Raw genomic sequence first — 16,834 nt, 5'->3', positions numbered from 1 at the left:
CCTACTGAGGGCAACGTAGGCCATGCCTGGTTGGAAGATCCGTTTCAAGGAAACCACAGCAGATTGTGTAGTCATGCCTTGGACTTTGTGAGCTGTGCAAGCATATGCCAACTTGATGGGAAATTGCCTACGAAGCGTGTTATTGCTCAGGTGTTCCTCATATCTCTCGACGTACACTTGTGTACTGCCAGGTGTAGTTTTCCGGTATTTCTGTCCTGCTTCAGGCTTGTCTACTACAAGCCAAAGCTTGGCTACTCTACTCCCGTCCTCGTTTACGTGCATCTCTACACTAGCCATCTTGCCAAATGTCCCGTTCACAAGGCCATCCTCCACATCTATGTTCCTGATGATCACGATTGGGGCGCCTTCTGCAACCTGCAAGTTGTCAAGAAGATCGTTCTGCTCTCCTGTACAGGGACTGGCAAGGCGAGTCTTGTGGTTATGGACTTGCTTGTAGTCTTCCGCGGGTATGTTGACGATGTGGCTGTGGAGCGCAGACAAAGATTTGGCGTTGTGTTCGGACACCTCTTTGTTGGTTGCGAAGATGTGCACAACATCCTTAGGACAACGGTCACGCACAGTCACTCTCTGAGCAAGGAGTGCTTTGTCTGTGTCACTCAGCGGATCCTTCTTCGCTTTGACTCTCAACCTATTCAGAAGCTCTGCGTAGGGCAGATCATCTTTCTGTCGCATGATCTCGGTCAACGTGATCATCTGAAAGTGTTCGAGCAGAAGGTCTGGTTGGCCTTCCTCGAGCACACAGAGCGGTTTCCCACTTGACGTTGGAGGGAGCTGGTAAAAGTCGCCTACTACAAGTACCGACATGCCGCCGAATGGCCTCTTACTGCCTTTAATCTCTTGCAGTCTCCAGTGGATGTAGATAAACATAGCCTTTGAAATCATCGACACCTCATCTATGACGATGATCTCCGCATTTCCCAGCTTTGCCCTCACGTCATCCAATTTGTTTCCCAGTCCTATGTAGGGTGGTTTCAGTTTTCTTGGCAACTTCAACAGGGAATGCAGTGTGTTTCCCGCGATGTTGTATGCCGCAGTTCCTGTAAACGCAGACAGCAGCACTGTGGGCATGGATGCATCCGTCTCTTCAAACAGTCTGGGAAGTCGACGGAGAATCCTGGTTGCCTCACCGTAGATGCACTTGATCAGGTGTGATTTGCCAGTCCCAGCACCCCCAGTGACAAAGAAGAAGAAGGGTTCGGGTTTCTGGTCGAGTACGCTCTTGAAGCACCATTCACGTACAGAGTGAAAGATGGAGGCTTGAGTCCGGTTGAGGTTTCGACACATTGAACGCAGATAATCGAGGCTCATTTGCGGAGCCGATACCCTGTGACCAACAATTGTACCCACCTCTTGACAACTGAACTCTGGGACGTCGTCTTGTTCGTCGTCTGCCTGTGGATCTTGATCTTGTTCGGCAAGACATTCCATCCGCTCGAGCTCATTTTCTGGGGCAATGTTGGCCCACGCATCTTCCGCAGGGCCATGCTTCATGAATTCCTCTAATGCTTCTTCCATCGATTTGCTGTGTTTTTCATACCTCATTTTGTTCTCATCAACAATGGCATTTGCGCGGCATGTCCATTTTTGTCCAGGTATTTTCACAGACGCAGAGTCGTAGAACTCCTTGTAGGTGGGGAAGATTGCGGTTTTCAGTGTGGTCTGATAGCGATGCGGAAGGTAAGCCTTCAGCAAGTTGCCGAAGTATTTCTCGGGGTCCTTCTGTTCCGAGAATTTCGCGTATCTGATAACCGCGGGTCGGCCATCCGTCGAGCGTTTCTTAATGGTTCCCATGTTGTCAGACAGCTTCAGGCAATCTGGCTTTTTTGCTTCGCTACCGTACACAATCCTGTACTCGGATGCAAATTCTGCTAGACACATGTTGTCAAACACCAGTGTTTTGGGTCTGGCGTTGTATTTGTCAAGAAGCCCTGACATCCACACTTGGTTCGAATCGGCTGGTCTTTTCTGCAGCAAGCTGAGCGGGAGGCTCATTTTCATTGCATTGTCATCCGTCGGGAGGAAGACAACTTCGCGGGAGCATTTCTTCAATTGCAAGCTGCAAGTTCGGGCCACTGCCTCCTGAGAGCTAACCTGTCTGTTTTTCACATATGCGTGAACAAGTTCGTTCATTGCACCCCTTTCGGTCACTTTTGTGGGGTCTATGCCTTCGACTACTTGTTTCAGAAGCTCACCCATCTCATGTTCGGCCTTGGATATGTAGGACAGCATGTATGAGATGCAAACAAAGTGGTCCAGGACAAACTGGATATCCATGTTGGCATTCCAGGCCTCCAGCAAAACTGGGTTGTAGTTGTTCACATAGCAGTCCTTGACTCCACGCTTCATCAAGAGGACCTGGACATTCCTCAAGTCTTCAAGATAGCTGTCGTACTCTTCGTGAGTCAAATTGCACTTTGCCAGCAACTCTGAGAGGTCGGTCAGTTCTGATGGCAAGTCCAGAAGTAGATCATACAGAGGTTTGAGTTTGGCCAAAGCAGCTTGTGCTCTTGCCCTCTGTTGTTTGCCTATGCCTTCTGTACTCTTCTTTGCACTTTCGTTTGCTCCTTCATTTCCTCCTGTTGCGCCCCTTTCTTCTTCATCCATGACTTCCTCCATTGGATCAACTGGCGTTGGGTTAGTTAACCAGGTTGTGTCCACTGGTGCCTTGGGGAATCCAAACCTGCATGTCTTGTTACCTTTCTTACAGGACTTTGTGTGGTTTTTGCTGTGCATCTGAACTTCTTGGACAATTCGGTGAAGCACAGGATTTTCGTTTGGATCAGGCAGCTGGCACGAAATGTAGCGGTCCGCAAATTCGCATATCTTCTCGTCCGAGTCTTCTCCAAGTTTGGGGGCGTCGGCTACCCACATTAAGGCGTGAACATGCGGCGAACCCCGGTTTTGATACTCTATTCTATGGAAATAATCTATGACGTGACCGATAGGGCGAGCATCAGACAACAGCAGTTTTGTATACGCAGAACGAACTCGCTTGTCAAACATTCGCATGGTAGTCACTGCGTTGCTTCTGAGGATGTCGCACTTCTCATTCCAGTCCAGCTTGTCAAAATCCACAATTTGGCCTTGCTGTGCTTTTATTGCCGTTATGACCTCTGGCCATCTGAATTCTGCAGCACTTAAGGTCAAAAAGAAGGTAGGTGGGCCTAACTGACGGACCATGGCAAATAAATCATACATGGTCTTCTGCCAGTAGGCTGGCGTCCCCCTCAGGGGTTGCATGAACCTTGTTGCATCCCGGTTTCTGACCAGTCTCTCAACTTCATGCTTGTCCTGCAACATCTTGTTGGAGATCCTGCGACCATCCTTGGTAAAGGGTTTGCCCTTCCTCAATTGAATTGAGATGGTGTTTTTTGCCAAGTGGGTCTCTGTAACAAACTGGGCAAAAAAGAGATAGCTTTGGTCTCTCGCAAAACGATCATCAACATTGAAAAGCCTTGCGTTGAAGTACCTGCTTGGTGTCAGTTTGAGCTTTCTCTTACGATCCAACGTGTTTTCTCCAGTTGGAAACAATGTAGGGAAGGCCCTTGCTTCGAGGTTAGGGGCTGTGCTATAGCTGACAGGCCTGTTTCCTTCAGCTGGGGCGATGCAGAATATGCCATCTCCGTATGTCATTGTCTCTTGTCCAATGTCATCCGGTTCCAAGCAACTGTCCAGGCCATGTCCAGGTCTCAGCGCATCTTGCTCATCTTGGGCAGTGGGTGGATGTTGATCCCCTCTCCGTGATGGGTCGAGAGTTTCAGTCGCATCGGCTACTTCCATCATTTCGGCGTCGTCACAACTGTCCATGACTTCGTCTGTGCCTGTCTGTTCAACAGTGGGTAGGTCTTCAAGTTCAACATTGGGTAGGTCTTCAAGCTGGCCCTCCACATTTTCATCGTTGATGCTCTCATCATCTCGGATTGTGATGTTTTTGTAGTCGGGGTGTGTCTCGATGAGTTTCCTCAAGCCCAGTAAGACATTGGTCATATTGACAGTGTGAAACAAATGATGGCCTTTGTACCGCAGACGTCTCTTCAGTTTCACCCTGTACAAACGGGATGAGTCGAGCCTTCTGGGTAGGGTGTTTACTGTGGTTTCCACGTCTGCTGGCACGCACACCACAGCACCATATATAGCACTCTGTTTGCCTTTAGGAAGTGTGAGAATCTTGGCAAATGGTATGTCTATTGCCGATATTTGTCTTTCCAGCACATTGAGTTGGCGGAGCTCTGGAGGAATGGGTGCAAGTTCTAGGTTGTTTGCGACAGCCAAGCGTGGCATTCTTCCTGCTACTACACTTTTGTGACAGCATTGACAAATCCACTCTTTTCGCCTTTCTTCGGGTACAGTGCAATCTTCCGGCCCTCCACATTGATCATCACACGAATGAAGGCATTTGCCTGTTAAGCAGGCAGCAACCACGGCGGGTTTGATCGTGTAATTTGACCGATGACAAACATTCACTTGACCAGCGAAAAGAGTCCGATGGCACGTTGTGCACACAAAAGTTGGTCCATGTTTTATGACTTTCTGGAAACTCGCTATAGCGCCTTGTAGTAGCTCATTCTGTTGGGGTGCGGGAGCTAAATCTATCCTCGCAGTATCTAAATCTTTCATCGCTTTTACAGCAATGCTCCGTTTGCGCAGTTCATCACATAAGTCCTTGTATCTATTTCTTATTCTCATTGAACGTCGGATGTCACGGCGCATCTTGAAGAATGGGTCCGTTTTGCATCTGCAGGCCATGTAGGACTTCATGTGTTCCCTAACCTTTTCCCCGAACTCCTCATCTTCTCTGAACCTCTTGTTTACATAAGCCTTCTTTTTCCCTCTTAACACCTCATCTTGATTGTACCTCCTTTTGCCATAAGCCGACTTCTTCTCTCTAACCTCATCTTCATTGAACCTCCTTTTGCCATATGCCTTCTGCTTGACCTGATGCTGCCCTCTGAACACTTCATCTTCACTGAATCTCCTGTTGAAATATGCCTTCTTGAATTTGTTTTGCTGTTTCTTGAATTTTTCATTTGTTATACATCTCATGGCAATGTATTTCTTCATATATTCCTTCCTTGGAGTCCTAGGTTTTTCCTTGGTATCAGATTGCAGTTGATCTTTTCTTTGTCTCTCCGTTATTTTCTTTTTCCGTGCTTTACTCATTTTGTTGATGTTTTCACTTGTAGTGGGTGACATCACTTGTGTTGATGGTGAATAGCCTGCCTGCAGAGAATGCTTGGTGATTGGAGGTCCAGTGTTTGTTTCATCCTGGCTAGTTAGATCGACAGGCTCTTTGTGATGCAGGTTGTCAGGATGAACTTGCACTGGTGACAGATGGGGTGACCTAGCATTTGTCTGTTCAAATGTCACTGGCATGAAGTCAAACTGCATTTTGTCAATCTTGTTTGACGAATGTGAGAAGTCAATTAGCTGGTCAATCTTAGCGAACAGATCATCCAACTGAGTGAAGGTCATCATTACAGCTTTTCCTCCAGGCAAAGGTAGGCCATCAGCACTTCTCTGATGAGAGTCAAACAGTCCATATCTTCCAGACCTGTCTCTAAAAACAGCAATGGTGTGTGGTGATACTGTTAGGAGTGCATATTTGACATTCTCAGACAGACACTTAAGTCTTTCCTGAAGCTTCAGCCACCAATGCCGTCGGTAGGGCTCTCCCTCAGCTCTCATATATCCCATGTCCACGGTAGATTTTTTCACAGAGTAAGTATTGTGTTCCGTTTCCACCTTGAGAGGTACTTCCTCCATTGTCAGCTGGCATGACTTAAACAGCTTTTGTCTTTTTAGTGTTTCTATTGTTCTTTTATACAGACTGTCTCCCTTGTCCAGTATCTTGTCAAGATCATCCATCTTCAAGTCAAGACCTTCATGTTGGTGTGCCAAAAATGTCAGACCCATGCATGTACACTGCCGATTCTTTGACATTTGGGAAAACTTATGATGATTTTGGCTTTTGGATGCCTGCACAGATTTCACAGAGGGTGGCGCGGTGCATGCTTGTTGTACAGGGTCATTGTTGGAAAGGTCCATGGCCTCGCCAATGTTGTCTTCAACATCAGACTGTGCATGTTGCTGAGCTGTTTCTACCACAGGCTCCATGGCTGGACTATATGTCTTTTGTGTCCCTTCATCGACCTCTGTGCAACTGTTTGGTGAATCTGTATGGGCCTTTTTAGCTTCCCAGCATTTCTTTTTAGCGAAAGATCTCTTCCCACGACAAGGCATGATGTCACCGAGTTTTAGATTTGAACTTTTATTAAAATGTACTGTCTTTACCAAAAAACAACCTTCAATACTAGTGTAGCATTAGTCACAAATCACTCTAGGCATCTAGAATCAACTTACTTACCGTTAAAAAGTCACTTGAAGAGCTGTTCCGATCTGATGAACTCTAGAAAAAAAAGAGAGAACAATTTCAGAATAGCGCTATAGTTTTACAATATAATTACATTTTATGACAGTAGATTTTCAGGCCGCTGCGCAGCCTTCAAACCTAGTTATATGTTGCACTGCTATGAGCATGGGTCACTGAAGCATGGCCATTTGAAGTGTTATACGCTACAATAGAGCATCGCAGTTCCCGCCCCTTCCGGGTTCCACTGCAAAATACTCAATGCATTTTTCCCATTGACATTTCCAAAAATATTTATATCAATTAATTTAAGCCTAGAATCAAGCCATCCAGGGTCCTGGTGAATCATGACCATAAAACGTTCGATTTTGTGAAAAAACTTTTTTGAAAACGGCAAAACAAAGGTTATTTATTAAATATAGTATATCATATAATTAAATATAAAATAAATAAATCACAGAAAAAAACGTTTTATGGTCATGATTCACCAGGACCCTGGATGGCTGCATTTGTATGTATGGTGCATATATATTTTATTCATATCCATCTACCATTTATGCTATTATGGCTATAACAGACAAAGCTGACATTCCCTTGTTGAACTTTAACTATTCAAGATTGTATACAGTATTAACCAAAACATTTGGAGAAGTCTAAGTAAAGAGAGAAAGTATCACATAAGCATATATGTATACCAAAGATTATGTATATGATGAGTACACCATAGAATTGAAGTCCGCATATCATCTGCATAGTTTATCTTAGGTAAAGCAGTGTGGGAAAATAATGCATTAATTCATAAGTTTACTGTTGCAAACACTAATGTTACCATTTATCTGTAGAGTAATGGTGTAACCATTTTGTTGTAATCCATTTGAATTTTTTGATTAAAAATGGTTGACAGCTTTGGCCAAATTGGATCCTATATAGTCATGACCTTTTTAAAATGTGTGGCAACAGAATGCAACTAGAGAAAGTGCTTCTCGGAGCACAGGTCTCCACCAGGTCAGGTAGGTTATTATGGGCCAGCAATGTTTGGAATTCGTCAATCAGAATGAATATGAAAAACTGTACAGATTTGTTTTGATCACTTGACTATGAAGATAATGTGTACCGATTTGCGTGATGTTTGAACAACATTTGTGGGACTAATTTAAAAACAATTGTTTTGCAAAAAAACGGCCTCCTGATGGAGCTATAATAGGGCAATGTTAAGAGGGTGGCACTTGTATCTCAAAGTAGTGCGAATGTGCGTGCAAAGTTTCACCGCAATCAGACGGAGCTATAATGATTTGTGGTATTCTAGATGTCAATCTTAGCTAATCAGGGTGGAATATGAAAGGTCAGATCCGTTAAAAGACCTGGACCTGGACTGCGCTGAGACCTGGACATGGCCTGGACAGTTGTTTGGAACCGGATGACATTGGACAAGAGACATCCGTCTTGATCACATGACTATTTGCGTGCAATTTGGATAAAATCTGTAATATCAAAAATACGTTTTACACAAGTCAGCCACCTGATGGCGCTATAAAAGGCAGATGTGAAAAATGCAGGGCAAAGGCTTTTTCTTGGCCACTAGGGAGTGTGCATACAAAGTTTTACACATATCGTGCAGTTATAGGTACAAACATGAATCGACCTGCTATAGCGCCACCATGAGGCTGACGTGACATTTTTCAAGTGGCATTTCTTCCTCTGCCAAGTGGGAATGTACTTGCAAAATGTCACAGAAATTGCACGCCGTGTTCATGATTTGAGGCATTTTGTTCAAAACGGAGCACTCCTGCAAACTTTGGAAGGCAATCTTAGCCAATCAGGATGGCATATGACAAATCTGAAAGACCAGTTTCGTTTAATGACAATAGAAACACTGTGTACCGATTAGCGTCATGTTTAGACAACATGTGTAGGAGCACGGTCAAAAGTGTGTTTTTCAAAAATCGGCCTCCTGGTGGCACAATTACAGGCCCATATGACTTTTTTGGGACATAATTCTGCTCTGGCATCCAGACAGAGAGCGTGTGTGCACAGTTTCACTGCCATCAAGCCAACGGTACCAGAGATTGACTGTCCACAGACAGAATGACACACACACAGGGTGCAAAACAGTCTCAGGCATGCCTTCCGGCCTGGCGGAGACAATAAAGTGTGCAATATAAGCTAAAATAATAGGAGTTGGCATTTAAAAAAGAAAGAAAGTGTTTCAATTAAGCTAATAATCTGGGGACCAACGAAATAATTTGGGGACCCCTCTGGGAATCTTGATAACCCCATGCATGTAATGCGCCGATCTCTGTGAGGACGGCAGTCACGTAAATTATTCCATGATTTTTCAAAGGTACAGTAAAATCACCGTTTTTGCTGGCAGCACTGGCACACTATTGATATGGCAGTTGAAGAGTTAAGCTACATGGAGTATATATATTGGCAATGATTCCTTAAAAACAATGGATTGACCCCAAGACAATTTCCATATGCAAACATTAGATAGTTAGATCTAAAACGCTTTGATTTGCACATGTGTCATGTTATGTTAAACAAACCTTGCAGTAGTGCAGTGTGGAATGGTCCCCTCAGTCCACAGCTGTGTTGGCCAAGATATCAGGTCCGGTGTACAGCCACGCCACAGCTGAAAATTTCAATCAAAAATACTGTATTTTAGACAAAATTATAAAACTAAATGCATATAGTGACATTGGCAGATCTACAAGCTCACAAGTGATCTACAATCTGACAAGTGAGCTTGTAGATCGGCCATTTATAATAAGGCTAAACGTTTACAGTGAGCTTGTATATCTGCTATTTTCAAATATGTATAATGCCTGGTTATCACATGGCTACAGATGTCTGCCAATTTGGGAGATAATTTTCAAATAGCCAAAGTTTAGATAGATTTAAACAATAATCAAAATCTACAAAGTAAGAAAGTTTTCAAATAATTGTAGTGGATTACAAGTACAATATTTGTCCATCTATGCCAACTGCCAACATACCAAATCAGCAATGCAACACTGTGCAGTACTCACATCGCAAATGTGCACAGATAGACAGACACAATCTGAGCACAAGGGCGTGACCATGTCAATATAGGGACAATAGCAGATCTACAAGCTCAGAAAATGAGCTTGTAGATCTGCTATTTTAAATGAGTGGTGTGACAATATGTGACCCACACACACACCCACCTCATCTCAGCCCTAGTTTCTCCTGTTAGTGGCTAGTAGTCTGTTTATTAATCACAAAAGTTCAAATTTTCACAGAATATGGTGGAGGTGGATTGTGACACAATGTTATAAAAAACAATCATGTAGCTAACAAAGCTAGCTCTGAAACATGACTTCAACCTGGTGTTTGCACTTTATCCATTTACGGCCTGTACATCTACATAAAAGTTTGAGAACCACTGCCCTACTTCATCATACAAGAGTGTCACACAATAAGAGTAAAAAATAGCAGATCTACAAGCTTCCAACGTGTCTTGGTGCTCCACCTTTCTATGTGAAGGACCCGCAAAATGATATGCATTTGGCCGCAGACCCCATCTCAAAATATGTTGTTCCAGGAACTCCCAGAAGCACATATCGGAGTTAAAAAATGTTCGCAGAGGACCCCCAATATGATATGTATTTAGCAGATGACCCTTATGTCAAAATATGTTGTTCCAGGGATCCCCAGAAGCACAGATCAGAGTTAAAAATGTTTGCAAACTTTCAAGATTTTTCAAATATAGCAGATCTACAAGCTCACTTGGTGCTGCGCTATGATCAGCCAAATCAGCAATGCAACACTATACAGTACTCACACCAAAAATGTACACAGATACAGTCAGAGCAGAAGGGCGTGAGCATGTCAATATAGGGACAATATCAGATCTACAAGCCTCTGAGATGTAGTGGATAGAAGTATAAGTACAATATTTGTCTATGCCAACATACTAAATCAGCAATGCAACACTGTACAGTACTCACATCACAAATGTACATAGATAGACAGACACAGTCTGCGCACAAGGGCGTGAGCATGTCAATATAGGCACAATAGCAGATCTACAAGCTCAGAAAATGAGCTTGTAGATCTTGTAGATGTGTGAAAACTTTCAAGTTTTTCAAAAATAGCAGATCTACAAGCTCACTTGGTACTGCGCTATGAGCTTGTATATCTGCTATTTTTGAATAGCCAAATAAATCTAAAATGACAGCGATCCTGGTCTTAAACGGTCTTAAAGGGTATACAAAATTCAGGCATGCCTAGCACTTATCATAATATAAGTAAATCAAGCTATCGATATTGGCAATGGCTCCATAAACACTGGCTCTGGATTGACCCAAAGACACTTAGGCACACACAAGTGAGCATGTTTGTTTGTCAGGTACTTATTAAAGCATACTATCAAATGGAAATGAATATACTAAATAATACATTGCATCCACAACGTGAAAACACAGCAACCATACCAATTGACTACACCACTGTACCAGAATGCAAACAGTCTTACTTAAGTAGGGGTGCTGTTAGTATGCTCCTTCTAGGTGACACAGTAACTGCCTTTAAAACGAAATTGTGATTTTGAGAGACCAATTTCATCCAATCAGGAGAGAGAACTCATACAGGACACAGCCTATACAATCAAGTTATTGATTATGATTGGATGAAATTGCCAACCCACCCTTTATTTTTGGTTTAAAAAGGACCTGCAGACTGAGACAGGGTGTTCCGTGTTACTAAACAAACACAAAGCAATGATGGCTATCAGCATATAGCTTTCTATAAACTGGACAGTAGCAAAGAAACAGTGCCAAGATAGATCTTGAAAACTGTCATATTGTGCTGAAACATTGGCCACATAATAGATAAGACAGGCACAGAGGAGACACAATCAGGGCCTGTTAATGGAAATCAACAATGGGTCATTTATTCAACCCCTAGCCACACCTCTAATCACCCCCTTATTATCACCTTTCAGTCAGCTGACAACTCTATAGAAAGTTGAAGCAACAAATACTTTTCACCTGGATACCAGTGGTTCAAACTATTGTAATATCAAGGAACTTCCATTTTTAGCCAATGCATTAGACCAGACCCCCATAACCTAGTATCTCTGTGTATTTAGATGTAACCAAATAGACCCTTACGGGTCCATTTATATTGTATCCAAGGGTTACATTTATACACTCTAGGAGTTAAACACCACACAAACACAAAAATGTTTGCAAATGTTCAAGATTTTTCAAAAATAGCAGATCTACAAGCTCATAGTGCGACACTCAATGCCATGTTATGAGCTTGCAGATCTGCTATTTATGAATAGGCAAAGAAAAGTAAAATTACAGATATGTTCCCGGTCTTTAAGGGTAATACAAAATGTGTGCATGCCAGCCACTTCACAATATATAGTAAATCAAGCAGAGACTATTTGTTCCAATTGTGAAATATAATGTAGGTTGATTTTGGGAGACCACTTTCATCCAATCAGGAGAGAGAACTCATACAGGATACAGCATATACAAGCATTGAAAGTGATGACCCCAATACAAATTTAGGTTGGTTAACTTAAACAAACCTTGCAGTCTGTCAGGTAGGGTCTGTCCCTCGAACACGGCTGTCCAGTGTCCACCCACAGGACCTGTTCAGAAATATAGTATTTTAGGCACCAATGTGGGATATAATTGGAAAATAGCAGATCTACAAGCTCAAAGTGTCGCATTGTGAGCTAGTAGATCTGCCAAAGTTTAAATATGGCTGAAGTGGGGCTGAAGTGGTTAGTGTAGCCTATGTTTTTTAAACAACAATCTAAATCTAAAAAGTTTTCAAAACATTGTAGTGGATTACAAGTACAATATTTGTCTATCAATGCCAACATATCAAATAAGCAATGCAACACTGTACCTTTCAGTCAGCTGACAACTCTATAGAAACTAGAAGCAACACATACTTGTCACCTGGATGCCAGTGGTTCTCAAACTATTGTAATGTCAAAGAGCTTCCATTTTTAGCCTATGCACAAGACCACAGACCCCCATAATAAATGGAAAATAGGATCAGGATGTTACACACCTTGCAGTAGGTCTGGGATAGTCTGTCTGTCACCTGGGTCCACAGCCAGAGCTGTAAAAAAAGAAATACAATATTTTAGACACAGAGTTATGAAAGTACATGCATATCAATAGACAATAGCAGATCTACAAGCTCACACGTGATCTACAAGTGAGCTTGTAGATAAGCTATTTAAAAAAGGCTACAAGTTTACAGTGAGCTTGTAGATCTCATATTTTCAAATATGTATAATGCCTTGTTATCACATGGCTACAGAGTCTGCCAATTTTAGAGATAATTGTTAAATAGCAGATCTACAAGCTCACAATGTATAGCATTGTGAGCTTGTAGATCTGCCATTTTCAAATAGAAAAGTTTGAGTAGGGCTTAAGTGGTTAATGTAGCCAATGTTTTTTAAATAATAATCAAAATCAACTAACTAAAGTAGTTTTCAAATAATTGTAGTGGATCAAAAGTTCAATATTTGCCTCTGAGATGAAGTACAATACAAGTACAATAGTGGATAGAAGTACAAGCAGAATATTTATCTATCTATGCCTGCCAACTGTGGGTGCGTTCGGAAATTACGCACCGGAGCACACTCGCCTATTAGTTTGTATTGGCCAGTGCGCTCAGTGCTGTATTTTCGAACGTGCCCTGTCTGTGTCGAGACAGACACAAACAAAGCTCCAAGGAGCTGTGTGACGTCACTGCCATGCGGAAGTTGTAAGCATACATTTATAGCCGTTAGCATCGGTTAGCCTAGCTGACGAATCCTTGTTGTTTTTAACCTAGTTTCAGATCAACTGTCGCTGCTTAAAGTTAGTTTTAGCAGATCTACAAGCTCAATTTTAGCAGACAAGATATAACAAATGCAATGTTGATTAAAAGCTGCATTCTGCGTTATATAATGAATTGTTATAGACAGGTCGATGGCAAAACTAAACAATAAAAGCCTGGAGATCGAGGCTCGGTTGATGGTGACGTGATTGTATGAAAACAAAGTCACCAACAAACTGGCGATTGCACTTAATTCATTTAAGGCTCGTACATGTACATACACGTTCACATTTCAAATATAAAGTGCTTACCTCATGGCCACGGATGTAACAATTCCGTTCGGGCCTTCAGAAGTACCCGTATCTTCAGTATTGTTAAATAAAAAGCATTTTAATCCGATCGGTGGCCATTTTCTCAGCATGTCCTCCATATGCTTTCAACTACGCGACCCCATCGGTTGGTAGGTGTACTGCACTCTGATAGAGTGTGCTAACTATGAGAAAATGGCCACCGATCGGATTAAAATGTTTTTTTATTGAACAATACGGAAGATACGGCTACTTCTGAGGAACCATACATAATTATAACATCCGTGGCCATGGAGTAAAAACTTTGTTTGAAATCTGAACGTTGAAGTAGATTAGAGGGTCCAAAAAGGGAGAAAGTGCAAACACCAGGTTGCAGTTCGTCCATGACCGTCGTGTGGTCCAAGGCTACAATCAGAGTTATGAACTGAAAGCGATATAAAGTATTACTCACCTCAGACAAAAGACGACGAAATGAAAGTCTTCCGAAGAAAACAAAGTAGATCGATGATATAATATGAAGCTAAATCAAGAAGATCCGTTTCCAATAGTAATTGACCGAGGCTATCGCCGGATTTTGATTTGTGAGAAGGAAGCGTGTGAATGCTGTGAGTCTAAGGGGAGGGACAAAATCAGCAAGAGCTGTGATTGGTCTGCTCAGGCAAAAGAGTCAGAACAAGTCCGGGCAAGCCCTGTCGCAACCCCTCCCCCCCACGAACCTCGCGTCACCAGTGTTTCCAACTCGGAGGAACCCCCCCCCCCACACACACACACACACACACACACACACACACACACACAGGTAAACCATTTCCGTATCCTTTCTAAAGCGGATGCAGCCGTTGGCTCTGAAATGCATGTAAAATTTATGCTGCTTTCATAGAACAAACAAAAAGACATTGAAGTATTAACCAAAAATAGATACATTTGTTTTAAATGCAAACGTCATTTTATTAATTTAAAAGTTAAAAAGAAGAAGTTAGCGAAATATATAACAGCAATAATAATAATAATAATAATAATAATAATAATAATAATAATAATAATAATAATTAAAAAAACACAGAAGCCAGTTACATTACTAATTTCTCCCAGAAAATATACTTAAAGTACCAGAAGTAAAAGTACTAATTATGCAGAATGTCCCATTTCAAGTTTTCAAATGCATACAATGTATACAAATCTTTAGAAAATAGCAGATCTACAAGCTCACAACGCATCGGGCACTAGGGATAACTGGGCACCAAAACCGAGGGAAATGTGGGCATCTGGTCAACTGGGCACTAGGGACAACTGGGCACTAGGGACAACTGGGCACCAAAACCATCTGGGCAGTAGGGACATGTGGGCATCTGGACAACTGGGAACTGGGCATTTGGGACATGTGGGCAACTGGACAACTGGGCACCTGGAGGAATGGGCACCTTAATTAGGATTTGTGTTTTTTGTACTTTACACAGCATGATAAGCTCACAATAGGGATAACTGGGCACCAAAACCTAGGGAAATGTTGGCACCTAGTCAACTGGGCACTAGGGACAACTGGGCACCAAAACCATCTGGGCAGTGGGGACATGTGGGCACCTGGACAACTGGGAACTGGGCACTTGGGACATGTGGGCATCTGGACAACTGGGCACCTGGAGGAGTGGGCACCTGAATTAGGATTTGTGTTTTTTGTACTGTTTTGAAGAAAATTCAAAATTGCGGAAAATCTATCCAGATGGGCGTGGCGTACATGGGGAGTTGCGTCATGACCCAAGGAATCTAGGGAAAAGGAAATTTTGATTTTACGACCTACGGTTCAAGAGTTATAGGCCAAAAGGTAAAGTGGGCTGTTATAGCGCCACCATGTGGCCGACTGGTGTGATTTTTTTTAAATAATTTTGCAATAAACTATTAACCTCCCCTCCAAGTCATGTAACTGTAGCCCTTATGGTTTCCGAGAAAAAAATACTTGAATGGGAGTTTTTGCAATTCCCATTAAAGTGGATGGGGAAATTTAATGCACTAATAAATCAATATAAAAAAATCTATCCAGACGCAAATGGGCGTGGCCTATATAAGGAGTTGCGTCATGACCCAAGGAATCTAGGGAAAAAGAAATTTTGATTTTACGACCTACGGTTCAAGAGTTATAGGCCAAAAGGTAAAGTGGGCTGTTATAGCGCCACCATGTGGCCGACTGGTGTGATTTTTTTAAAAATAATTTTGCAATAAACTATTAACCTCCCCTCCAAGTCATGTAACTCTAGCCCTTATGGTTTCCGAGAAAAAAATACTTGAATGGGAGTTTTTGCAATTCCCATTAAAGTGGATGGGGAAATTTAATGCACTAATAAATCAATATAAAAAAATCTATCCAGACGCAAATGGGCGTGGCCTATATGGGGAGATGCGTCGTGACCCAAGGAATCCAGGGAAAAAGAAATTTTGATTTTACGACCTACGGTTCAAGAGTTATAGGCCAAAAGGTAAAGTGGGCTGTTATAGCGCCACCATGTGGCCGACTGGTGTGATTTTTTAAAAAATAATTTTGCAATAAACTATTAACCTCCCCTCCAAGTCATGTAACTCTAGCCCTTATGGTTTCCGAGAAAAAAATACTTGAATGGGAGTTTTTGCAATTCCCATTAAAGTGGATGGGGAAATTTAATGCACTAATAAATCAATATCAAAAAATCTATCCAGACGCAAATGGGCGTGGCCTATATGGGGAGATGCGTCGTGACCCAAGGAATCCAGGTGAAAAGAAATTTTGATTTTACGACCTACGGTTCAAGAGTTATAGGCCAAAACGTAAAGGGGGCTGTTATAGCGCCACCATGTGGCCGATTGGTGTGATTTTTTTTAAAATAATTTTGCAATAAACTATTAACCTCCCCTCCAAGTCATGTAACTCTAGCCCTTATGGTTTCCGAGAAAAAAATACTTGAATGGGAGTTTTTGCAATTCCCATTAAAGTGGATGGGGAAATTTAATGCACTAATAAATCAATATCAAAAAATCTATCCAGACGCAAATGGGCGTGGCCTATATGGGGAGATGCGTCGTGACCCAAGGAATCCAGGTGAAAAGAAATTTTGATTTTACGACCTACGGTTCAAGAGTTATAGGCCAAAACGTAAAGGGGGCTGTTATAGCGCCACCATGTGGCCGACTGGTGTGATTTTTTTTTTAATAATTTTGCAATAAACTATTAACCTCCCCTCCAAGTCATGTAACTCTAGCCCTTATGGTTTCCGAGAAAAAAATACTTGAATGGGAGTTTTTGCAATTCCCATTAAAGTGGATGGGGAAATTTAATGCACTAATAAATCAATAT

At 42.2% G+C, this 16,834-nt stretch overlaps 1 protein-coding gene across 1 annotated transcript in view; it reads right to left on the bottom strand.

Annotated features, from left to right (window-relative positions):
• The window catches only part of LOC308077672 (uncharacterized protein), a 72,634-nt gene extending 58,553 nt beyond the window's left edge, over positions 1-14,081 (bottom strand). The window contains exons 1-5 of the mRNA XM_080418523.1: positions 13,964-14,081; positions 12,446-12,496; positions 11,952-12,014; positions 8,935-9,020; positions 4,877-6,427 (exon numbers count right to left, since the gene is read on the bottom strand). Coding sequence (XP_080274649.1) covers positions 4,877-6,261 — 1,385 coding nt within the window. The 5' untranslated portion in view covers positions 6,262-6,427; positions 8,935-9,020; positions 11,952-12,014; positions 12,446-12,496; positions 13,964-14,081. The remainder of the gene's footprint in view (positions 1-4,876; positions 6,428-8,934; positions 9,021-11,951; positions 12,015-12,445; positions 12,497-13,963) is intronic.
• Between the last annotated feature and the right edge of the window lie 2,753 nt (positions 14,082-16,834).

This window comes from Gymnoscopelus braueri, assembly GCF_963280865.1.
Source record: "Gymnoscopelus braueri genome assembly, chromosome: 21".
Taxonomy (NCBI): Eukaryota; Metazoa; Chordata; class Actinopteri; order Myctophiformes; family Myctophidae; genus Gymnoscopelus; species Gymnoscopelus braueri.
Note: the sequence above shows the minus strand (reverse complement) of the source record. Positions and strands in the feature narration are given on the sequence as shown.